The sequence below is a fragment of the Haemaphysalis longicornis genome, unplaced genomic scaffold (assembly GCF_048455015.1).
Source record: "Haemaphysalis longicornis isolate Haplotype H1 unplaced genomic scaffold, Haemaphysalis longicornis Haplotype H1 scaffold_9, whole genome shotgun sequence".
NCBI lineage: Eukaryota > Metazoa > Arthropoda > Arachnida > Ixodida > Ixodidae > Haemaphysalis > Haemaphysalis longicornis.
This window is the reverse complement of record NW_027526460.1, coordinates 39,184,183-39,209,634: the sequence shown is the minus strand read 5'-3', so window position 1 is coordinate 39,209,634 and position 25,452 is coordinate 39,184,183. Positions and strand designations below refer to the sequence as shown.

Sequence of the window (25,452 nt, the reverse complement as noted above, 5' to 3'; positions counted from 1 at the left end):
CCTCTGGGGAGAGGGCGAGCAACACCAGGAGAGCCGCTTGCTGCCGATCGTCGGGGCCAGACGCCGGGAGCCCTTCGCCCGCCAACCATGTTTCGTTGAGTACTCTTAATCTTTTGACTTTCTTTTTCATCTATGTAATAAGTGTAATTGTTCCGAGTTTGTATGTGCTAAATTTCATCAATGTCATCTGTAAAGTAAACAAGTTAACCTTAAACCTCTCTTCAACGTTTCGACTTCTTCACTGCAATCTTCATGCTTCAGTAGCGGCAGTATGTAACCAAAATACTACGTTACAGTATGTATGTATGTATGTATGTATGTATGTATGTATGTATGTATGTATGTATGTATGTATGTATGTATGTATGTATGTATGTATGTATGTATGTATGTATGTATGTATGTATGTATGTATGTATGTATGTATGTATGTATGTATGTATGTATGTATGTATGTATGTATGTATGTATGTATGTATGTATGAAGCGAATCAGAATAAGAAATGAGGGCTCGTTGAAAATAAGACAGAAATAAGGATTGGTAGTCAAGAAAACCTCGGAAAGCAAATGGGAGAATGTGGCAGGTCATTCAATCAGATAAAGAATTTTGAAAGACAGAAGGAAAGTGGAGAAAAAATGCCCGCCGGGTGGGATCCGAACCCACGACCTCCAGAAAACACGCCTGGTGCGATGACGGCGAGGCGGGCGACGGATGTAATCCGTGCACGGATCTCCCTCTCCCAATCTCACTGGCGCCATCGTACCTTGGGGGAGAGGAATTCAGCTCCTGATTTCGTCGGGGGATGAGCCCGTGAACGCGCTCTTCAAACGGCGTGCCGTTCTCCCGGCATCCGTTGTCTACATATCGCCACCACGCCTCGGTAAGAGAGAGAGAAGTGTTTATTACAATGAAAATATTTACAAAGCGAAGTTTTGCCTCTCCACAGAGGGCACAGGTCTCGCCGGTCGGAAAGAGAGACATGGTCACGGTCATGCATTCCGGTGCTCGTTAAGCTCCTCGTCGGCGTCGGGAGTAGCACTGACCGGCAGCGGCAACGAGAGCAGGACCGGGATGCTACTGGCGCCTTGTGGTTGCATGCGTACAGCCAGTTGGCAATGAAACGCCAACAGCGGACCACCAAGATTTCCGTTCTAGTACCGTTCACATCTAGCTCTCCCTGCTTTGGGATACTACACCCCACCTTCATATCCCTCTCTCCCCCTCTCTCTGTCTCTACCTTTCTTTCTTTTGTTTTTTTCTCTCTCTCTCTCTCTCTCACACACACACACACACACACACACACACACACTCTCTCTCTCTCTCTCTCTCTTTCTTCCTCTCTCTCCCTCCACCAGTCATGTACGTAAAGGTCGCAGAGAGCCGTGATAGCTGCTGGCAATGGCTTACCATGTCTGGCCACACCCTACGTTCTCTCTCTCTCTCTCTTTCGCTCTCGTTACCCATTTTATTCTTCTCGCCCTCACCTCAACCGTGTCCCTTCCGTAACGTTGGTAAAACTGTCCGCGTAAACTCCCCAAGAACGACGCACTCCCCATTGCGACTATGCTGTAGTCCGTCCAGTCGGCTGCGACAAAACACTTCGTCTCCGCACCGCGTAAACTCCCCAAGAACGACGCGCTCCCCATTGCGACTATGCTGCAGTCCGTCCAGTCGGCTGCGACAAAACACTTCGTCTCCGCATTTTCGGGTGTTACGTACGTGTAATCTCGTAAGATAAACAGAACTCAAGCTTTAGATTGAATTCCAGCGCTATTCCATGACGTGGATGCTTTTCTAAGTGGCATAAAGCAGTTGAGAACGATCAATGCTGTTACTTTCACGTGCTCGCTCCACGTCGTTGAACAGACATGGAGGGGCCATAAAAAATACGACGCCGCAAAAGCCAATACTAAACAAATAACGCAAAAAAAGACGCGCGCCGAGGTTTGGCGGGGTGGCGTCATTCGTGCCACGTCCAATCAAGTGGTCAGCGCTCTCGCTTCGCTGTGCTTGGCGTGGGGTAGGTGAGGTCATAAAACCCGAGTGCGGTCGCGCCCATCGTCGACATCGTCGCCGGACCACCTGCCGGCGAGGGAGGACGACGGATTGCGCTTCGCATGACCGTACGTCTAGCAAAAGCCTCGAAATTGTGGTGTGGCAATGTATTCCGCACAAACATTGCTCACCACCAGTGGCGTAGACTTCTTATTTTTCCGGGGGGGGGCAGACCTGGAGTGCGCCTCGGAAGGGAGGGGGGAGGAAGCGGTGGGGGGGTCCCTATGAGATAACACGTCATCACCCCGCTACAAAGAGGCTACCACTAATCATCATCATAAAACCTGCAGCAGTGAGGGCCTTTTACATTGTGTCGGCTAACTACGAGGTGTCCCCAAATAAGACGTCCCGCAAATCTACGAACCGTGAACTTCAGCGGTTTGACGCATCCAGTAGAAATTTCTTCGAATACGTGTTTTACTGGTCACATTTATTCAAAATATTGCATGACTGAACCATCAGCACAAAAAAAAACGAGTAGATTTGTTTTTCTTTTATTGGGCAGTTCGGTGGTAAAAAGAAAGGGACACGAGAAAGGGACACGCCAGGGGCGCTACGCGCTGCTATGTTCATTTCCGTTAAGAGCCCTTGAAACGGGTCTGACTTTGACCACTCATTTTTGTATCCGTGTGTGTGTTGTGCTAGAGCGCCCGGCACAAATTCGCTGCACCTGGCGACGTGCCGATGGCGGGGTTGATTCGCGCCTAGGCCAAACCGCCCGCGTCAGACGTGCCGCGACTTGGCGGGGTAGGCGCCGCCGAGCCTGCTCTCCCTTTCCCATCGCGACGGCTGGACCAAATCATGCCTGGGACGAACTAATCCCCGCAGACACGCAGCAAGTAGCACCTGGAGACGCCGCCGCAGAGTCGCCTTCCCTTTCCCGGTCGTGGCGGCTCGGCTGATGCAATCACTTCGCCTCCATTCGCGAGATTCATAATGCGGCCAGTGATAGCTCCGACTGGAGGCATTGGAACTGCACGCGGCTGCAACGGAACCCTGGGGGTATAAAACCAGCCCGGAAGCAGCGGTGGTGCGGCCGCATCTCATCGAAGGCCCTGAGTTGAGAAGTGCTATCGCGCTTGTCTTAGCCATGTAACGCTCTTGCTACCTTTGTATATATTGTATATAAATGCTGCTTCAAATAACCGGCAGCTCGGCTACTTCGTCGCTATGGTCTGCGCCGCGTCGATAGCGGGCTGGGCAGGGCAACGTCGCAACAGTAGTGACTGAGCTGGGATGGCCCAGTCCCCACAGTGTATGTGTATGTGTTTTGGAGGCTTGGAGCCAGTATCGCTCCCAGTCGACGGCCGCAGTGCACCCAGTTGCTGCCGGTGCTTGGCAGCCGTTACAGCACTGTCCAACTGCTCTGGCGTGCTTTGTTACCTCGAAAACAAAGTTTGCAGACAGGCTTTTCGGAGGCGTGATAGCTTGCACTGACGTCACTGTATTCCCGTGTTAGTGCGTTGGTTGCACAGTGGAAATCTGCAGCTCTTGGTTCGAGAAGCGCTGATGAAGCTGAGAGGTATCGATAAAAAAGTGCGGTGGCGTCGTTATGGGCAAGCAACATGTTTTACGAGACGTTCCAAGACGCGAGCTAAAGGTAAAAACCCAACGTCTGGCGTTGGCGTTCATCTGATGTCCGATTAACAACCCACAACCTGCACGGTGGGGCTATATGCTCACTTTTAAATGGACAGCACGAGGACATAGTCCTACCAAACCTGAGCAAAAAGTTTCAAAACGGGAGCCTAATAAAACCATGTGGTTGACACAAACCATGCAGTCAATTTGACGCGAATCACGTAAACTAACTGCGACTGTTTAAATGAGCGGTTCCGCTTACGAAATAACTCCAGAGCATGACATGCATCTATGGAAACTGCTTAAGACTGGAAAGGAGCGACTTCGGTGCGCGTAGTGCATGCATTGTGAGCAGCCCCCACCGCTTCCCCTAAAACAATTTGAACGAAGCAGCTACGCGTTCCCAGGCCGCGCATTTGTAAACAAAAATAACTGCTCCAATCAACAGGTGCCGTAGAAACAGAGCAACTGTGGCCGCGCTTCCCACCGGGACCTGACCCCCTCATTTTTCCCTTTTCACCCGGACCCCCTAGCGAGCGACCGCCGAAAAACGCTAACAGCGCCAAACAAGGACAGGCAAAGGAGGGAGGTGCAGTTTTCGTTGCCTGATTTTACCATCCTTGAGCAGCGCCACCGCTAAATGTCTGAAACTCGTACACGTGCGTCCAGCCTTGAGTTTGTGATAGAGCTTGTTTGCACTGCTGTACTCACGAGTGCATGTACTCACGAGTGCAAGCACTCGAAAATACAGTATTCATGAGTATTGTAATCATGAGTACTGTGTACTCATGAGTACCATACTCACCAGTACTCATACTCATCAATACTCGTGCTCATGAGTATTGTACTCATGAGCACTCATACTCATGAGTAGTGTACTCATGAGTTCTGTACTCACGAGTAGTGGACTTACCCCTGTACGCAATCGTCATCATACTCACTTTTTTAATCTGGGTGTGTAGTCACTCATCATCGTACTCACTCGTGAGTTTTAGTACAAATGAGTACAAATGAGTGTACTCACGAGTGAGTGCGCCTACCTATGCTTCCGACAAAATGTCACTTTGCTGGCGTGCTGCTGAAGCCAAGCTATGGTGGCTAGAAGGGCCACCCTTCTAGCCACCATAGCCAAGCGCAGCGCAACATTGTTGTCAACAATCCGCCCACTGAGCACATCTAACTCACCGTGAAGAAAAGCGACACGGCCCTGCGTTTCGAACTGTCTTGCAAGATCCCAACCCCTATTGTAAACAATATTTGGCAAACAGGACGGCCAACAGCCCGATGTCGACGGGTGCAGAGCCGAGCCAAGCCCTTATAAAATCCTCAGCCGAGGCCGGAGGGGGCTCTGCCCACCCGTAAAGCCGTCCGGGGGGGGCACGAGCCCCACTGCCCCCCCGTAGTTGGCGCTTCTGCTCACCACTCTAGTCAGTACAGGCGCCGGTCGAGAGAGAGTGTACACTCTTGGCGTGTCTGTCGTTGCAGGCGACACCCCAAAATTTATACCCGTTTGACCCTTCTTTTTGTACGCCCGGCGAATAGCCTCTTCCACAAAGCCAATCTAACGGGGGGTTTGTACAGCAGGCGTGGTTGCTATGACCGCTTCTTGTGGCAACAGCACAAACAAGTTTAACGACCTACGGGGTTAAAGCTGGGTGGAGTGAAAGCTGCTTCAAAATATTTGTGTGGCCTTGAAATAAACAAGAGAAACATGAAAGATGATAAGTTCTTTTCAAGGCAGTTGGTGTGTCCCACGATACAATGTATTAGTTACTTTCCACCGTTCTTCCTCCATGCTTGAAAGAATGTGCAATGCCCCTTATTTGTTTTAAACCTCACGTAAGTATTTTTTATTTTATTCTGCGTACAAGCTTATTCCGAGACTCAAACCCAAGCTTTTTACTGCACAGCTGGCGGTAACGAATGTAGCCAGTGGACAGGTTAAAATCACTAGACTTTTGTGCGAACGTCCTGTAATCTGCAGACACTACAAAATGCGTCTTTGGACAGTGGCGTAGACAGAAATATTTTGCGGAAGGGGGGGGGGGGGGGGGGGGAGGGGGGGAGCGAGGGGTTATGCACCAGCGCTAAAAAAAAAAGCTGCCCTGTGCCCCAAAAAGTGTTTTAGCCATTTTTCGGCTTCTTAAAAGTGACCTTTTAGTTTTTGTTCCAAATAAGAGCATATATCAATTCGGTGTGCAAATCGCTAGGCGGAAAATGAGGCGAAAGGAAAGGGGAGGGAGGGACGCCTTGCTCAGAACATTTCGGGGGTGCTCTGACACCAAACCCCCCTCCCCCGGCTCTGCCCCTGTCTATGGACATGTGTTAGTTTATGCCAGCGTTACTAGAATTATTATAGTAACGCTGGTTTGTGCTAGGTGGGAAACGGCTCAAGTCATCGCCTCTCGTGCAAATCGATGTATTAGGTTGAACCCGCAGTCATTTGCGTTTCGTGACTTGAATCACACCTCGCAGGCAAAGTGCAAGGGACGTGGAAGGGGTGCCTCATGCCTCGACATCATTTAGAAAGGACGCATGAACTGTGACAACATTACTGCCTTGCGGTACGCCGGCACTTCCTCGGCGCGATTCTAATCCATGGTGGTCAGCGCGAACGAAAACAATACACAGAGAAGAGAATAGACGACACAGGCGCTGTTCTCTATTCTCTTCTCTGTGTATTGTTTTCGTTCGCGCTGACCACCATGGATGCGATCCAACTCGCCCAATTTGCCACCTTGTTGCGATTCTAATCCATGTTCTCTACGGCTCATGGTTCCGTCTTTTGAGCCGGAAATTGCGGGAAAGCCTTGACGGGAAATGTTATCCTTCACAGACGCATAATTCAGCTTTCCGGACCAGCGTCGTGGCTCTTTGGTGGCAGGCGGGTTGCTGCTGAGTCCAAGGACACGGGTTCAATTCCGACCGCCTCGGAAATTTTTCTGAAGAAGACAAAAAACGAGAACGCCGGTATTTAAAGATTTCGGTGCGCATAAAGGTCCCCACGGAGTCAAGATTAATCGGGAGCCCTCCGCTGTAACGTGCCCCATAGCCGAGGTGTAACGTCGACGCATAAAACCAGAAATTTTGAACTGAGCTCTCCGGCCTTATGCGAGTTATCCGGAAGCGCCCAAAGCTTGAATTACGCTGTTACGATGACTTTTGCCCAAAAATGTGAAAAAAGAACACCCAGAGTTGCCACGCGGGAGAACCTCTCCTACATAAACTATAGCAATAACAAGAGCCTCGACCAAATGGTCGTCCGAAGTTTCCGAAATTCCGGGGCGAAAACTATAGAAGAAGTGAGCGCCGCTTATCAGCTTATCTCTCCACGGAAGAAATGCCTTCTCGTCTTGGTTACACGACTGGGACACCTTATCTTTGATTTATACCTGGTCCTCAGGGTGTAATCCGGCGTGACGACGAGAAACAAATACGAGAACTCGTTGGGCGAGCCGATGCTTGCGTCAGCCGAATTTATCACGCCCACCAAGTGGATCGACAAAGCTTATCGCTTCTCCTGGGTTGCTCAGAAACAAACATTAAGAAGAAAAGCAGAAAGATAAGCGCCGTGAGCGGTTTAAGGATTCGCTTGTAATCCGGTCTCGTATTCAGCGTTTGGGCCGTCCACTGCCGGTGCACGTACCCATGCGGCGAGAATTCTCGCGTTTCCATGCATGCCCCAGTATCGGCTATGACTACTCTTCTGACAATATGCTTCTGAGCGCTAATCACAGTCCGTACAATGCGATAAATGTTTCAGGCAGGGGGCGCGCGAGCACTGCGAAGGCTGGAAATTTGAAATGTGTTGGACAAACTTGAATTCATCAGGAGAGGAATGAGGCAGGGCGGCTAAGAGCATGATGGGTGGTAGCAGTGAGCGGATAACGGCGCCACAGCCCATTATGGCGAATCACTGCTCTGCACTTTCGACAGCTTTCACATTGAGAGGAACGGCTTTAATTTTTTGGAGAATTCGGCCCCTGGTGATACTTATTGACAACTTCTCTAGTGCTACGTAGGTAGCATTTGCGTCTCTTTCTTCGCTTTCGCTTCTTCGTCTTTTGCCGCTAATTACTTCGACCGCCTTCTTTACAGCCACATGGTGTTTGCATTTCTTTCTTCACTTGATATTTTAGGTGCGGAGTACCTTAGGGCCTCCCAATTTCCGTCCGCGTCCGTCCGTGCGCACACCACCATCAAGCGAAATTCGATTTGAGCCGTGAGTTGCAGCTTCATTTAGGGAATATCCAAGGTGCAACTCACGGCTCAAATCGAATGACGGTCGGGTTGCAACTTGGATGTCAATCGAGTCGCCGTACTCCGCACCCTCGCCATAATCCACGGAGGGGAGATGCTGCCATTTTTTTATTGGTTCAATTTCCATCGGCGATGGAGGAGGAGAGGAAAAAGCTGTGTGAACAGCTTGACAAGTCCCCTCCCCCTTCTCGGCTACAGTGATTGGCATAACACTCGCAACAGAGGATGTAATAAAGACCACTTTGAATATGCGGTATAGGAAAAGAAATTATGGCGAATAATAGCATAACTTACAGAAAATCGGGGGCTTACGGAGCCGTAATAAACAGAAGGCGCACGCATGGTAGAACATTGCAATAATAGGTTGACACAAATTGTTCCGATACAACTGATACAAGTTATTTTTTGATGACCATGCAGACTGATAGCACACGATACAGCTCCCCTAGAATCCGAGCTCTGCGCAGCTTGGGTGTCCCTCTTGTACTCACGTGCCGTCACGTTCACGTGTCACGTGGTACGCAGTAGAGCTATACTATTGTTCCACGGCCCCCGACCTGCGCCGCTATTGCAATGTTCAAAGCACTCGATTCCTGTTCTGGAGACCCTGGTTCAACATGTACTTTCAAAGCGAAAGCTATCTCAGTGGGACCGATGCATGTCCAAAAACCAAAGCATTTCCCCATGTAGACTGGTTGGTCGACCAAAAAGCTCTGATACGATATCTGGACCCACAGCGCGTGCGTGACACCGGGCTGCCATTGTGTCAAAACAATTGTTTGAAAATCGCGAAAAAAGGAGCTAGATAACGCAGTACACGCATCCATCGCGAAGAAGCAGTGCAATAGTATACCTTTATCTCATAAACCACGTATAAGTGTACATTTAGATCGTTCGTCGAAGCGTTTACTTAGTGCGTCAAAAATCGCCGCATGGGTTTGTTTTTCGTTTGCGATTTGGGTCTTCGACTGGTTTAACGGTCAATTGGGCGCACATCCAGCAACGTACATAGCTACAGGGAAGACCCAGAACAAGACTATAGAGATAGCGGCTTAGGGCAAGTAATTGCACCAGAACAAAGAAGAAAGCAAAAAAAAAAGCTAGCGTGTTGTGTGCGATTATCTTTTATATAGCTAAAGACGGACAAGAGGCAGAGCGTACAACAGTAGTTGTTGTTGATTAAAGTTTATTGGAGCAGCAGCAACCGTTCCGGCGGTTAACAGCGAATAATTTATGCTGCTAGAAATGTAAAAGGAGTGCAAAAAACAACGGAGTAAAGCGGTGTTTCTTTTTTTTTTTACCCGTGTTACCTTAAGAAGAACGCGGGAAGAAACCCGATGAAGTTCGAGTAAGTACTGCTTTGCCATAAGGCTCTCCAGCGCAGATGCGCGGCAGCATTAACGAGCGCCTCGTAAGGCATTAAGACGTCGTTAGTACTTGAAGAAACACGCGTTCTGGACAGCGCGCCACAGCATCGGAAGCAACGGCAGCGTAGCGGTCGTGATCGCAGTTAGCGGCGTGGACCAGGATAGGATAGGAAAAGAGGCAACCTGGCGCTGCGCGATCAGGAAGGAACGGGCGAGATTTCAACCGATGCTGTGATTACAAACACGTATGTGTTGCCAAATTTAAGAAAAAAACGGTAGTAGCGTGCGACGCCGAGTTTGGAAAGAACGAATGGCCCAGCATCAAAGCAGTGAAGTGTGCGCGTCCGGTAAGCAAGAGAAGTGGGCTCGTTTCAGTGTGTTAAAATGCCGTTAAATGAACGCATGCCGCTGAGAGGAAAAATTAGCAGTGGCTTAGCTCGGCTATGCCAGGATATACGTAGCGTGAGCTAAGGTTCAGCTGGTTATTCTTAGGTTTCCTGGTTGTCTAGGATTAACTGATTATCGTGTTTACTGCTGTTTAAACAATATACAATCCAATCCAATCCAATCCAATCCAATTTAATCCAATCCTATCCAATCCAATCGCGGCGGCGGCGGCGGCTCCGGCGTGCCAGCTGTGCACCGCGAGGCGTCACTGCTCCTCGCGCATGCGCAGCACGGCTCTCCAGAAGCCACGCGAAACTGCTCAACCTCTGCAAGTGTAGCTCACACTACAAAAAAAAAAAAAAATGGCGCAGCTTGCACTAGTGGTGCCAGGATGGAGAAGTAGCAGAGCTGGAGGCCTCTCTCTCTTCGTCAGCTGTTGCCCGTATCATGAATTTCCGAGCTTCCCGCTGACAGTTCTCCATGCATGACTGGCAGGCTCCAATCGTTTTGTACGCAGGCCTTCGTATCTCTCCCAAAGTGGGCCGCGTTAGCACCCGTTAGAACCCGCGACAACCGGCTTCGCGAACTCGGCGTCTGTGCTCCCAATTTCAAGCGCGAACGCGCGTGAACTGGCGCGGAGAAGAGCCCGTTAGAGATTAGGCCACGAACGCTGGGCGGAGTGTTCTCGAAGGTCAAGCTGGCTGACGCCGAGGGCTCCTCACGAGGCGCACGGTCACGTGCACTCAGTATTTTTTCTTGGTATTTTTTGCGAACTCTTCACTTGGCGCAAGGGTACGCGCAAGCCTGCACGACGCCGAGCGCTCCGCATGAGGCGCACGCCCAAGTGCGCTGGGTATTTTGTCTTGGTTTTTTTCCCGGTAACGGTGGACTGCGCAGCGAAAAGCTTAAAAATCTCTGCAGCTTAAAAAAAGCCTTTAAAGTTGCCATTGAAGAATCGGAGGCTCGAAGCGATTAAATGGAGTCTAAAGGCTGGAATTAATAGTGCGCTACGAAGTGCAAGATCTGAAACACCTACAATTTTATGTAACCGAGAACACTAATACGACGCAACGATTCACACAAAGCTTCATTCCTGAACCCTTTGCCACCTTTGTTTGAGCGCGGTAAAACACAAATACCTCCATACAACGCACTGTCACTATCGGTTTGCAAGGTAGGTAGAACGCCGTAATGACCATACCGTTGTACAATTTCCTCGCGTAAAAAAATTATTTCGTTTCTTTTACTTCACTACTATCATATCACGTTTTCCACGGGCCTCTCTTATATTTTTTTTTGAGTTCGTTAATCTCTCAGGTCACATTCTACAACTTCCTGCGAGGGCACGTATCACCCCCAGCCTTTATTGTTTTATACGTAACGTGTGACAGATCTCAAACTCCATATCGTCTGGACACCTCGGCACGAGTCCTATGGGGGAAACGAAACGGCATAAACCGATACCCGCGCATACACCGAGCCGTGTCCCGAAAGAACGAAGACACGCAGGGACAAAGCACCGTCGAGCCAGCTCCCCTCCAAACATACGCCGACATCCTCGCCCAGATTAAATACAAAACTAGAAAACATAGCCACAGCAAAGCTCGAGAATATTACTGCTACACGGTCATTTCGAAATCCTTCCGAAGGCCTTCAAGCCAAATGTCTATCGAGTGGCCCGTTTCAAATGCATAAGCGGCACTTCCAAGTGAGCGTTCAACAGCCAATTGAAAGTCGCTGTGTATCACAAACAATTACAGATCTTGCTTTCGATGACCGTCCACCTTTTTGGCTAGTGCCCACGGCGAACTAGCTAAAACGTCTATGTGCTTGCTTCTTAAATTAATGTTCCTTGGTTTGATATCAGACCCGTCACTTCATTCTCCCTTAAGCTGGCTTTCGTTCGTCTTGAACGTCCGGGCCGTGAAGTATCCTTGATGTGCAGTTCCCAGATGGAACCACCGGTGGCGTGGAAACAGGATAGCCTCTGTTATACATGAACATTTATCTGTAAAAAACATCAGTCCGAGTCCTTCAATGCTTTTGGTGCTCTGGTCAGACTTAAGCAAAACGGCAGCGAAATTACCTCGCCTGGTTTTTCTACATTAATAGATCCCCCATTTTTTGCAGAGAAGATGTTTATGGCTAGGGTTCCGTGTATTTTTTGTGTCCGTTAACAAATCCGGGGCGACAAGAAAGCGCTGAGGCAAAGCCAACTTTATTGTGAATGCTCAACAGAAAACAATTATGACAATCGGCCGCTAAGACGACTGTAGCGTCAAGTTTAATTTTCTTGTCATCGTTGGTTAGGTCACAGCGAAGTTATAAACGTTCCAGAATTCGCGGCCGGTCATTTCATGGCCGCATATATACAGAGTGAGGGAAACGGACAGCCACATGTTTGTCCGCTAGGATAACACCCTAGTTCTCTCACTTTTTATTTCCTAGTCCTTTCAATTTCATCAAGCAATCACAAAGCCGAGGTCCGTACCATTATCAAACGGGGAAAAAAATCGTGTACGTTTGCTACCCATATGTGTGATGTGTGTTTTGTACAGCTTCGCTGGTCACCCACACTGACAGATTGAAATGGCTCCTATTTTTTAATTCTTTCGCCAATTTCTTACTTTATCTGTCTAGCCGGAACCTCTGCGACAAGGACAGCTTCACAGGTCAACTGCCCCCTCGCCTTGCCAAGCGAACGGTGAGTCCGGAGCATGCTTTCTTTCGCATGCCCGAGTCCCTGGTGAATGCCAGGCGGAACCAACGGAGGCGTGAACGGGGAACGGCGACCAATTAGCCCCGACATTGACGAGCTTTGCCTCACGGCGCAACGGCAGCGTCCGGGCTACAGCGTTGTTCTAAGCGCGCTATAACAAAGGGGTACGCTATGCACAAAGAGACTGCAACAGAGCGGACTAGCGCGTTCGGATGGGCGACAGCGGATTTCCTCGTCGACGGTGATTCCGCCGCTGACTGGGACCGGGGGGAGGTGCTCGCAGGCTTGCCGAACAACTGGGCGGTACGGGAAGCTGACAGCCTGTGCCCTGGCCCATCGCAGTGGTCTAATCAACGCTCCCTAACGGACTGGACGTGCTGTGAATCGCCCTTCCTCCCCCGTTATCCTGCCATTATTTCCGTTTGTTTTCCTGTCGGGATGCTTCGCTGCTATACGTCACCACATAGTGCAGCTTAGTGTCCCGAAATCGTCGGGGAAGAGATGATTTGTTTGCGAGCCGTCAATGTGCGGGGAAAAACAATGGAAATTACGTGATTAGTAGACTGTTCCCTCTTACAAGTGCGACCGGTTGGCTGCAACAACAATATGACGTTTTATTTTCCTTCTTTTATGCGTGGAATTCTGACAGCAAAGGGGGGGGGGGAGGTACCGTATTTTCGCGCGTAAAACCCGCCCCTGCATATAATCCATACCCCCACTTTCAGCTCGCCGGAAAAGAAAAAACAAAATCCTCGCGTATTGCTCGCACTGTTGCACATTTGCTACAGGAAAGGCTGCACCAAACCTGCTGCTCGAGCAACACATCACCTACTATGTAGGCAGAAAAAGACGTATATTTAGCAAGTAGAATACACTGACTGCAAGGCGAAAGTCACAATTCACTAACAAAATTAATTTGTTATACTGCGCTCGTCCTTGTTTTTCTTCCTTGTCCTGGTATGTTTTGCGCAATCGATGCCCTGGAAGGCTTAGTCATTGTTACTACGTAGAAGCTTCACGGCACAACGCACAGTGCCGTGGAGTTGTACTAAAGAAAAAAACCCCGTGTAATAACCACACTCCTACTTTGCCACAGAAAATTTTGAATTTGTGGTGCGGGTTATACGCGTGAGATTACGGTAACATTGTAGTGCCATCGAGCTTGCTTTATATGCCTTCATTTAATGCTTGAGACATCCAAACTTGCATCCCATCATTCTTTTTCGCTTCAATGTCGACTATACCGAAGTTCTTTGTGACTCATGTTTTCAAAGATCTTTCGGTCGTCTTATATGCTGAGAGTAAAGCCGCGGCTCGACAAAGCCTTATTAACTTTTTCTTTGCTATCAAAAATAGCTCAAAATTGCAGCTATAAATTAGAGAAAATTCGGCTGAGTATCGAAGCGCAATGCAACACGTTGTATGTACAGAATGGTTTGCATCCGGCCAACCAGGGCATTTATGACGCTTATGGCGCCAAAACCCCGCTCGGCGACAAAGAACAACGATAGAATCAAATGGTTCCAAGGGTTCAGTCATTTAGAAGGGGTACAGGCATAAAACGTTCATTTAAATGTCGCCAAGCATCGACTACATCGCCACTAGGAAATAAAATATGCAGGCCATGCAAATTCGAAGTTCCGGGCTGACTTGCCCCTACCAAGCGCGAAAAAATTGCAATCAAGGCTCCCTGAGGTTCATTTAAATGCAAAAAAAAAAAAATTAGGTATCATTTTATTTTCTTGAGACCCCGCTGCTCGGCCGGGGCTGGAAGTACAGGCCAAATAGGACGAGAAAACTCCCGTGCACTATCGAGATACGTTCTCCCAGGTCCCAACGCTTGCTTGAAAAACAGACCCCATTGGCACACGTTCGCTGACACACCGCTTTTCGCGGGCGGGCGCATTCGTACGCTCTTAGAATGCAAAACAGCTTGATCTATAGATTAATCGTAGTGAATGCCGCGGGGAAAAGGAGTCGGTACAGCACAGCACGACGAGGGGAAGCCGCTGCCTCGTGTAGTTAGCTGCCCCTGTATTACGCGCAACGTAGGTGGAAATTGTACTCGCATGCTAAGGAGCCCTTTGCCATATGGCAACGCTCGATGCCCGGAGTTGCAGGAATGCAGGAAAGGGGGAGGAACACGGTACTGAGTGCCCGTGTGACGTCGCCAGAAGGGCGGGTAGCCCTGGTAAAGGTCGTGGACGAACAAAGACTACGCCTCCTGGCACAAAGCACTGGCCTGGGCTGCATAACAGAAGACGGACGCCGCTACGACCACGGGGAGGATGATTGGAAAGTATGCAGGGAGGCGCCGGGTCACTTAAGCCGATAAGAGGTGTGGCGCCGCGGTTGGTGGCACCCGTCGGAGGACCATGTCGGGGTAACAGCAACTTCGGTTGTCAACCTGTCAGGACGCCTAACGCATAGCTGTTAGAAATTAAGCAGCAGACATTTGGCGCCCGCAAGGTCTTTATCCACATAGAACCGATAGGGCCGCAATACGTGGACGAAATGTCGCGTGTCATCATGCTGAAAGACGAAAGGCGTTTCTCTTTTTCTTTTCAGTCGGGATTGAAAGTGTTTCGAACTTCAAAAAAAAAAAAAAAAAGAAATGCCGTGGTATAACGCGGTTAGGCCAGTTTTGTCGAGCGAAGGTTGCTTTTTCGCGCCGAAAGCGCCCAGTGATCGCGCTCACAATTGCGCCGCAAGGCCAAACACAGAGTCTACTTGGCACAGTCACCGGTAAAAACGTGAACGCGCGGTGAACACTGGTGCGTTCAGCGCCTCCTTGAATCACTTTCTGATGACACATGTCCCTACTCTTTCCCCCTATCCCGCACCTGCCCCTTGGAACCAACGAGGGATAAGGCGCTTCCACTCCGCGGCACGAGGCGCTGGCTCGACCTTGGCTGAGCCTAAAGGTCAAATGGACGCTACAAGGCATTTTCTGTGTTTGCCCCTAGACAAAAAAAACTTTTGTTCTACCACATGGTATGGGAGTTCCACCACACACAATTCCTTGCCTAACCCAAATCCCTCATTTGAGCAGTGGGAGGGTCTGTTGACCAGCTCGAGCCCGGATCACCAACAACATCTGGCAGACCGGGCGAGACAGGCTGCCAAGACCCAGGGCTTCGTGGACTAAGGAGGTCCCCCACCAGGCGGTGAACCTAGCAACATTGACTGCTCAATTAAATGTTTATTCCTCCTCCTGCTTTCGCTCTCAAAGTGTTCGTTTCCTAGCGCACCACAGTTAACCCAGACGTGCAACAGGCAACGTTAGAAGAATTACGTTCCCTCCGAGGGTGTTTCCACCTTCCATTGGCGCGATCAAGATATCAATAAATGTCTGGGAGGGAGGCACGCGTAGGCCCAAGGACCGACAACGCGCAAAACCGAAGCAAGTCTCTTGTGCGGACGACGCACGGTGAAGTCGAGGACAATGCGTGGCGATCAGAATCATCGGAGAACGTCCGCCTATGAAGTCTCCGACCTTCACCCACGGGCGTCCGAGAAAGACCGAAGCAATACGGCCGAGAGGCACCTCTCCAGGCGCTCTGAGCGCATGCTTCAGTGACATTCTTGCCGGCCCCCTTGCGCCGCATACATACACACTTGCGCCATAGAGTAGGCGACGTCTTCGAACTAGGGGGGCATGGTGTAGCGTCCAACTAGCCAGCTTCTCACTTAATTTCTCACTTTTCCTGACGCGCACCTTCAAAATACTCCGTTCTTTTTATTTTATAAGTGGCCAACCGCTCGCAAAACTGATTTAGGCAATGGTGCTGCTGACATCCGCAGGCGTCGTGATCTCGGTGGTGTTGCTCGCTGATGATCGTAGAGGGAGGGAGAGAGAGAGTTCGCTGGAAAGGGGACGGCAAACTGTGATCGGACGCGGTGATAGTCGAGCGCAGGAATGATGAATCGCCGAGCGGCGGTTGTGACACGGTAAGCTTGGCGCCCGTGCAGCGAATGCATCTGAGCGAATATATATATATATATATATATATATATATATATGCATGTGTGCAAGAGAAACAGAGAGAGAGAGAGAGAGAGAACCGAAACCGTTGCGCAAAGTCGATCCCCGTTTATTTAACGTGCGTGGGACGCGATCATATCGCGGCCCGAAAGCTGAGCGATGGGTTGTCAAAAAAGCGGAGGCTCTAATTTGTCGAAGCGCGGTTACTTCATTTTCAGCTCGCGGAAAACGTTTGGAGAGGAAAGAGAAGTTGAGCGGTGGGCGCGCGAGCGTTGGTGGGCGGGAATTAAAACTCGTTCGCGAACCGAGCGCCCAAAAGTTCATGCATATGCATGCGCGCATCCTAGAAACGAATTCGAACGGCTTATGTCGGCGCCGAAATGTACACACGCGAGGTATGTACGTGCCTTCCGCTTAGGAGGTCCCTTGTCGGAGTGGAATTAGTATTCATTTTCGGGGTACCGTGCTGCATCGGCCGGGTGTTAAATGTTTTCCCATTAGTAATGGTTGAGACATCGTGCTCCCTAGTTTTATGCATGACTTCGTGGCAATGTTCCGCCTAGTCATGACGAGAAAAAAAAAATTCGGTGTTAAGCGGTGAAGCGAGAACCAATAAAGGATCACTTCTTAAAATCCGTCGGGTACTAGTCTTTGCTTTTGATCTTAATTTTTTTTTTGTTTCGCCCTAATGTTTCTTGTTGGACGCACAGTGATGAATAAATGGAACGAGAACAAGATAACACTGGCGGTAGGTAACACGATACTGTAAATGCTATGGCCCGCGGAGGTCAAATATTGGCTCACTTTGGATATGTTTACATATTGCCGTATAATGTAGCACTGTAAAAGGGGAATGGAACAACATTTCGTACGCGGAAAAAACTAGCGCCATTTGCGCGCTGTGGATATCATTTTGCGCTGGCGTTTACTCTGTCCATTGCCAGCGTGTCCTGCATAAGCAATGCGTTTCGCATCGTTGGCATTCACAATGGCATTCGCAAGGCAAGATGGACGATAGCTCCTTTCGCCAGCGTAAAGTTATGGTAAGCGCGGCTAAGGGGTCTCGGATTAAAAAAATCTCAGCAATTCCTTCGAGGTGGGCTGTCTTCGAAACCTAAACAAAATGGTCGTAATTAGCGCCCTTGGTTGCTCTGAATATGCCGTTCAGTAAAGCTTGATGTCGGGCTAGTTGCTGTAGCATTCTTTTGAGGGCCGTCTTTTCGTGAAAGTCTGCGTTTTTTTCCCGTGTCCGTCTCAGTGTTCTTAACAAGCGCAACTTACCCTAAAAAAAAAACTGAATATGCCGTCTTGTTTATATTCTCTTAGATTTATAAAATGCCTCTCGTAGCTCTCAATCCATCTTCAAGTTTTAGCGAGTGCGCCGTGCGTGGGTGCCTTTGGCGCATGTTTGACAGACAGAACGCGCGTCATAATCTGAGGCACATTTTTTTTTTTTTTTTTCAAATTTTGACAAATAAACTCACCGAAACTACACCTGAGCGACGAGGCGTGTCGTGGTGGAGGGCTCCGGATGAATTTCGAATTTCGACCACCGGGGGGGGATTTATGGTGCGTCCAAGGACGCTATCGCTTTTCGCTTTCAAAGAGAAGAAAGTTAACGCGCCACGTCCGGGATTGAACCCGCGTTTTTATGCGGGGTAGTCTGAGGATAAACATCGGGGGCCGTGTTGGTTACGGGGCCAGAATCCTCATCCCGTCCGTTGAAGCTCCCTCGCACATGAGAATACATTTTCTCGCTTTCATACGCACAAGTCACTACGAAGACCACACGCATCAGCCTGCATGTTCAGCTGACGATGACGACGGCGACGATAATGACGAAACATGCCCGCTCAGGGGGATTGGTCAAGAAGAATTTGGTTTAGTAACGGATGCATTTAAACAAGAGGACACAAAGGAGCGGAAGGAAAGAATTATATTACATGGCCAAGAAAAAAAATAAGAAGAACGGAAAAAGAACGGCCAACCGGATCGGGATACCTCTATATAGCTGGCGTGCGGAAACCAGCTGCCATATGCCCAGTGGTAATCACGCACGGAGTAGGACAAGGAATTGACCAATCAGTAACTAGAGAGATTTGGAGTATCAGGTCAGAGAGGGATGGTACCGGTACAGGGAGAAAACAGAAAGCTTCGCCGTGAGGTCATGAGAGAGAGAAAAAAGAAACTTCCAGGTCAAAGTTTTCGTTAGGATGACGCATGCCAGGAGAGGTTGTGGAAGGGGGGGGGGGGGAGGAAGAAGTAGGACTGCAGTGGAGATTAGTGGGGGCGATGATGAGTATGATGTCGAGACAAGCTGCTTCACGTCATCTGGTGCAAAAAAAAAAAAAAAAAGAGAACCACGCCAGACTAAAAGGCCAGGGTGCGGATGCCAGGCCAGGATTGCAGACTAAGGCCAGGATGGCAGGGCAGGATGTGGGCAACAATTAATAACGGGCAACACGCTACGAATTACGGATGCGAATACAAATGTATGGAAACATTTCAATACGTTAATTCCACGTTCATTGCATTGTTGCGCCATATGTATACCTAGATTTATTGTTACGAACAGCGAAAGAAAAAAGAGCGTCAAAATAAACGCCAAATTATTTAACCTTAGCAGCTTAGTCGCAGCATATAAGAGCCGCTGTCCCATGTATCCAAGTGCCACTAAAGGTACGCTACACAAAATTTTGGAGCGCTCCCCGTTTACTGAAAGCTGGCTGCCCGAATAGTACCGAGCTCTCGAAACTATGACACGCGGTATTTTAAGTGTCTCTTTACCGATGCCGTGCGATGTGGAGGGCCGTGCGGAGAAGACGGCGTTCCAGAGACGTCGCTGAAGGAGCCTAATGGCTGCCTTCAAGGGCGACGGCGTGAACCGGCAGCCGTGAACATCTGTCCCGCGGTTTCAAAGACAACTGAAGATTGCGAGGGAATGCAAAAAAAAAAAAAAAGGAATAAAGAAGTCAGCGAGCGAGTCTCGCAAAAACATCGATGCGGGTCGAGAGAGCGCATGTCGCGGATTGCGCGACAAGCGGCGCTTCTAAAATTGGGACGACGTGCTCAACGAGCAGGAATGGCCGGGCATTCAGCGCGAAAATCGAGAGAACGCGGCGCGAAGAAGAAATTTGGGGAGCCAACGTGAGGGGCGAATGAACGCGCGGGAAACTTTGACGACGGCTTCGAGAGAGGCACTTCAAGGGGGAAAAAAGCAACACCAGGAAAGAAGAGCTAAAAGGCGCCAAGTTCATAGCAGCAGGAACTCGCGCGGATATGCCATTAGAGAAAGTCGCACATGAGAGACGGGTGCTTTGATATTTACGGCGCAAAATTGAATGTTTAGCGCGTAAAGCTGCCTGGGGAAATAAATGGATTGGTCCTCCCAGCAATAAGTTGTATCTAAAGGTCGGTAGATATACTTATTGGTGTTTTCTTGTTTTTGTTTCTATGTTTTCATTTTTTTTTTGCGTTTTCGATTCAGGGGTGTTCATTTTATTTCTTTCTGTTTTTTTAAACATCATAACTGCAGCAAACAAGAACTTGCTTGTCCGCCCACGTAACGAAATGAAGTGCACAATTGGGTTTCTAGACTTTCGAACATTCCGGCAGGCTATTATAAGTTTTGATTTTCTGAAACCGCTTCAAAGTAGAGCAGCCGTGTGTGTTTGGCAAATTCTACCTCAGACTGGCTTGAAATGCTCTAGCTTCAAGCAAAAAAAGAAAACAACGGCGCGTAGGTGTGCATGTTTTTCAAAATAATTTCAGCAATCACAATGTTCAATACAACACGAAAAAGACGAGAATGAACAAAACAGCCGACATTTACAGACAAAATACTACTTTCGCCTTTTATTCTTGCTGTTTGGGTTGCTTGTTCGTCTTCTTCCTTTGCGCGCTGTACTAACAGTGACCTTAATTAAACTTTTCTATCAAGCCTATATTCTAATAGCGTTATCAACAATCCACCCGCATGAGTGGCCTGAATCACCGTGGCTTTCTACGTTGGTGAGTAGAAGGGAAGAAAAGCGGCAGAAGTCATTGGAAACTTTCGGTTCCATCTGCTAAGCGGAGAGACGGAAAATTCCTTTCTGCACCTATTTTCTGTTTTCTTCAGCCGATCACCGTAGAACTTCGCGTTGAGCAAGACCGCGAATGAGGGTGAATTGCTGATAACAATGGGCCTCCTCGATTATCAGTCCCGAAACGTCCACGGACTGCCCGAGAGGCGATCCGGTGCTCGATTTTCCCTTGTGTACCTATGAAACTTCCGGTCCGAACGCAGTCCTCGGACGGCCCGCGGACCGTCCAGGACTGGGAATACGAGGAGGCCCAATGTAGCATCAACTGTGCTGCGCAAAACTTTGTAAAATGAACTATACGATCCCGACGGGTGCTCAGAAACATAGCATGCCAGCATTTCATTCATCTGTAACATCAAGAGCGAGGACATATGTAACAAGAAAATATCCCCCAACGCGCAAAGAAAAAAAAAAAAGAACAAGAGCAAAAAAGTAGAGCGGTTGTCCAGTCCTGGGGCAGATTTTTTACTGGACGCTTTCGGGTGTGACCCGCTTGCTCGGAGTGCTTGGATTATAACGGAGTGAGTGGGAGGCACCGACACGAGTGTCGGCTGCTCCGCGCGAGAACGTCAACAATTCACCCTGTCGGGAGCAGGCAACCATGCGCGTCCCCGCGCGCACCTGACGGGAATAGCAGCGCCGTTTGTAAAAAGCCGCCGGCGACGATGGCACGTCGACCGCAGCTGTCTCCACACAAATAAAGAACGCATCGCCTGCGCGGCACACACACCGCAGCAGAACAGCCGTCAGCTGCGGCACGCGGAAGCCTGCGCCAACGGCGAAGCAGACGACGCGGCGGTTTTTGCGCGTAGCAGACGACGTCGCGCGGAGCGCCCGAAACTTGCAGCAGACGACAGCAGACGGTTTTTAAACTGTCACGCAATCAATATTCCCACAAGACTAAACACACATTGAAAACGTAGGAAAAAATACGAAGAGAAAACTCACGGAGGTGTGATGACGATGCCACTCCAGTGACGAGGCAGAACAGCACAACGGCGTAACACCGAATCCGCGAGTATCCCACAGAAGTTGCCGGTGACATAGGGGACGAAGTGCATCCCAAGCAACGGTGCCGCGCGTGAAACGCAGCAGCCGCCGAAGAGGCTGCCATCGCACACACATCCAAGACGCACGGAGCACGCACGCACACACCAGCGGTTGCGTTCCGGCAGGCCGGGGCTACGGGGCCTCACGAGAAAAAAATCACGCTCCGCACAGCGCACGATCTCTCCCTCTCGTTGCGAGAGAGAGGAAGAGAGAGGGAGGAACGCGAGTGGCAAAACACACGCCGCCGCTCCGCAGGGTCGACCCGGCGCGTTCACAGGCCACGACGCCACTGACAAGCGGAGGAGAGAAGAGGACGCGTGGGGCGCCGCCGCGCGAGGCGCTGCCTGCCTCTCCTCATCCTTCGGAGCAGCGGTGCGCGCGCGCCTCGACGCATAGCGCATGCGCAGAGCGGGAAATGTGCACACACGCTTCTGGCGCATCCGTAACACATGCCATACCCTTGGCGGGCTTTCTGTTTGCCTGATGCCCGGTAGCACGCACTGGTGTTTTTCTTTTTTTTTTTCCCGCGAATTTTGGTTCTCTTTCCTAAGCCCGGCCCCCGACGGCACCCACAACGGCCAGGCGAGGGACGCAACGAAAGCGTCTTCTCTCTGAGTCACGCGAGAGGAGCCTGAGTGGCGGGCCCCGGACTATAAATACGGCCCCGGTAGCGAGAAAGAACAGAAGAAGACCGGGCCCGTGTGCCACCGTATACGAAGACGCACCATTGACGATCCATTGATGATCCGGGAAATCATTTCCTCACAGAGGAAATCGGGGAATGGTAAGGGGCAAAGAAAGAACTAGATTTCGCCGAAGACAAAAAAAAAAAAAAAAGACAACAAAACTTGGGTACTTGGAACCGCGATGGCTGCTTTTGGCTTCATTGTTCTGGAGATATAAATACGAATCAGGCGTTTTTCGGGAGAAATGACCCTTACCCGACCGCACAACGGTTCTGGGGCCATGCATTTACAACTTTGACTTTATTTGTGTTCGTTCGTGTGTGCGTGCCTGTGCACGTTTCTGGATCAAAGCGCAGCGTAAATGCTCTGGGAAACGCAGTTCTGAGTTAAAAGTACGCAATCCAAGCAGCGGAGAAGATATGCAAAAGCAGAGCTTTCACATAAAAAAAAAAAAAAGAATTCCCCCTCGTTTTCATTGTGTTCTTTGTTTTATTTTTTCTTACTCAAGTTTCAGAAACCGGGGCAGATCTGAAGATGCGAGCTTTCGACTAACGAAGGAAGAACATGGTTTTCCGAGCACAATGAAATTGTACCCCATGCGGCACGACACAATAGAATTGCAGGCGCCATATAGCTAAAAATTACATTCGTGTTATTACGGGCACATTTGAACGCCTCCGATTTTTGCGAACAGAAAACAAAGCAGAAAAGAAAAAGGAGGTCACGGACTCCTTAATATTGGGGAGTGCATTTAGCCGGAATAGTTCTCCTGAAAGTAATTATTGATCCTGCGGTCTTCATTTAAATTCCATCGGGGAAGATGAAAAATGGCAACATATAAAAGAAATTATAGGCCATCCCACTATATGATGGTGGATGACCAATAAAATTGTATAAAATACACATTCCACACATGGCTAGAGAATGTACAGGCATTTATTTTTCTCGTAGTTTGGTGGAGGTAGTGACTGTAACTTCATGATGGCTTTATGAGACTTGGAAGCACTAAAGCTTTATCCTAGCAGAAAAAAAACCACGTAATAACAACACGCGGGAATTATCTAACATTTGTAAGTTCAATGTGAGGTAACCGTAATTATGGTAAATAACTGAAGCTTGTTGCAATAATGCTGCCGTTCTTTATCCTTATCTTCATCTTTATCTTAAGCCTGATTGTGTCCACCGCAGGACGAAGGCCTCTCCCGAAGATCTGCAGCCACGCCTGTCGAGTGCCTGAAGGCCGGTAGTGTGATTGTGTAATCATTGGGAGGTTTTTAGCAAATGTACTCAACCAGAATTGCCAAATCCTTGTCTGGTGAGGAAACGCTGCTTGTGTCCCAGGGAGCCTCACATAGCATGGTTGAGCCTATCTAGTACAGCCTCCCGTGGTATCCGGCGGCGCTATATACCGGGCCAGGCAGCATTTCGAATCTGGCACAACACTCTAGAGGCGTAGCATGGAAGGTGCATAGAGGGCGCAAGGAGAGCGGCGACACTTTCCCACGCGCTTTGCCTGCCTCAAAGCGTCTTTTCCTTACAAGATAAACAAGAATCAGACCTACTAGCGGCTAATTACTATTAATTTTTTGGGAGGGAGGTGGAGTTTTTATTGAACAACGGTTACAGCCGTTCTCTGGAACCATACTCCTTCCGTAGATGGTTATGTACTGACAGCAGACAGGAATTCTTTAACGTTTACAACTTCACTGTATGCTTAATGTGATTGTGACAATTTAACGAAACTCAGCGAAACGGTACAGTTGATTTACCGGCCAATTGTCATATAATTTTTGTTGGGAAAGTGTTGTAAAAACAGCAGTTACACCAGTTTTCTGCTGAGCATCCTAGATAAAGTTGGCTTTTTCGCAAGGCGTTTTGTAGAGACTTAACTGTTAACGCCGAAAAAAAGTGTGCGGTACCCTAGCCGTAAACAACCTCACTCTAAATAGAAAAAATCTGAAGATATTGTTACTGGAAAGCTATTGGAGCAATGATGTAGCATTTTCAGTATGTAGTACAGCATAGGAAGAGCAGCCGTGGTAGACAGACGCACGCAGGCCATAAACTGCCGCCCTCCGAGCATCGTCGCTCTCTGTATCCGCTGAGCTTTCAGCATCGTGCCATATAGTCGGCTGCCTCTTTTTCCCTGTGGTTGTATCGACTGTGCAGGGGAGCGCGCCTAGAATAGGCAATCTCTTCGCAACGAAATATCGGTACTCCTTTAACCCGGAGATCCACAAGTGCTACGAGTTTTGCCAGCGCAACATTTTTAGCGAGGCGTACATGGCTATGGTTTCATGTATTTTTCACGTCCATGAACGACAACTGCCAAACCTCCACGTGTCCTTGGAGTGCGAGGCGTTCTACAGCACGATAAGTGAAAAAACGAACGCCCCGGTAAGTCCGCTATTAGCGCGTGGTCACCAAATATAATTTGGACCTTATGTTAGCACGAAAGTGTTTTACTCCGGGATTCACCAAGATTTCATTTACGTCATATCTGTCACGGAAATGACGCCAGTACAACGAAGCAAGAGGCCTGTAAAGGGTGCACCCCTGCACACAGCGTCTTCTTGCGGGGAAGCAACCTTTAATACTAAACAGCACGTTATACTTATAGTTGTTCATTTTCGGGTTTTATATTTTAACATGAAAGTGTTTAATGCCGGGATAGACCAAGATTTCACTGATGTCATATCCGTCACAGAAATGACGCCAGTATACCTTTGCCGAAGCGACCCGCCAGCAGGACGTCGCTATCCAAGCACACCCACAAGACAGCCGCCGACCCGCAAATCATGCTCAGCTGCAGATTTCGCTGCACATTTCACTTTCGTGTTTTACCGAATCCTAGGAGAGAGGAACCAACCACAGTTTTTTATACGCCTTATAACTTGCACATGCATCTTGAGTAAGTTACTTGTCCAGATGCACCATTTACTTGTCAGAATAATCAGATACACCATTTACTTACTTGTCCAGATGCACCAGAGAGAACAAACTTTTACTTTACGCAGGACCTGAGTCCAGGTCCTAATTTCAGCGTTCAATTCACCGGGTCCACGTAGTGCTGTTGGATGCCCCCAGGAAGCGATGGAGGCGAGGGATAGGTTAAGAGATGGCGGGGTTCAGTCCCAATAAGAATGAGGGATGGATGGGTAGGAAGAACAGGTGGGACAGGAAGGATGGCCAGGGTGCCGATAGATGCGCTGAAGAATGTGATGGGACGGGAGTGAGGAGGTTTGAGCCTGCCGATTGAGGCACGCAGCCTCACGA

General features: G+C 49.2%; 1 protein-coding gene and 1 long non-coding RNA gene across 2 annotated transcripts in view; one reads left to right on the top strand and one right to left on the bottom strand.

Moving 5' to 3' along the window:
* The window catches only part of LOC144153050 (protein eva-1 homolog C), a 187,826-nt gene extending 166,057 nt beyond the window's left edge, over positions 1-21,769 (bottom strand). The window contains exon 1 of the mRNA XM_077684687.1: positions 21,389-21,769. Coding sequence (XP_077540813.1) covers positions 21,389-21,554 — 166 coding nt within the window. The 5' untranslated portion in view covers positions 21,555-21,769. The remainder of the gene's footprint in view (positions 1-21,388) is intronic.
* The window catches only part of LOC144153051 (uncharacterized), a 364,880-nt gene that overhangs the window by 285,517 nt on the left and 53,911 nt on the right, over positions 1-25,452 (top strand). The window contains exon 2 of the long non-coding RNA XR_013319287.1: positions 12,292-12,355. This is a non-coding gene — a long non-coding RNA (uncharacterized LOC144153051). The remainder of the gene's footprint in view (positions 1-12,291; positions 12,356-25,452) is intronic.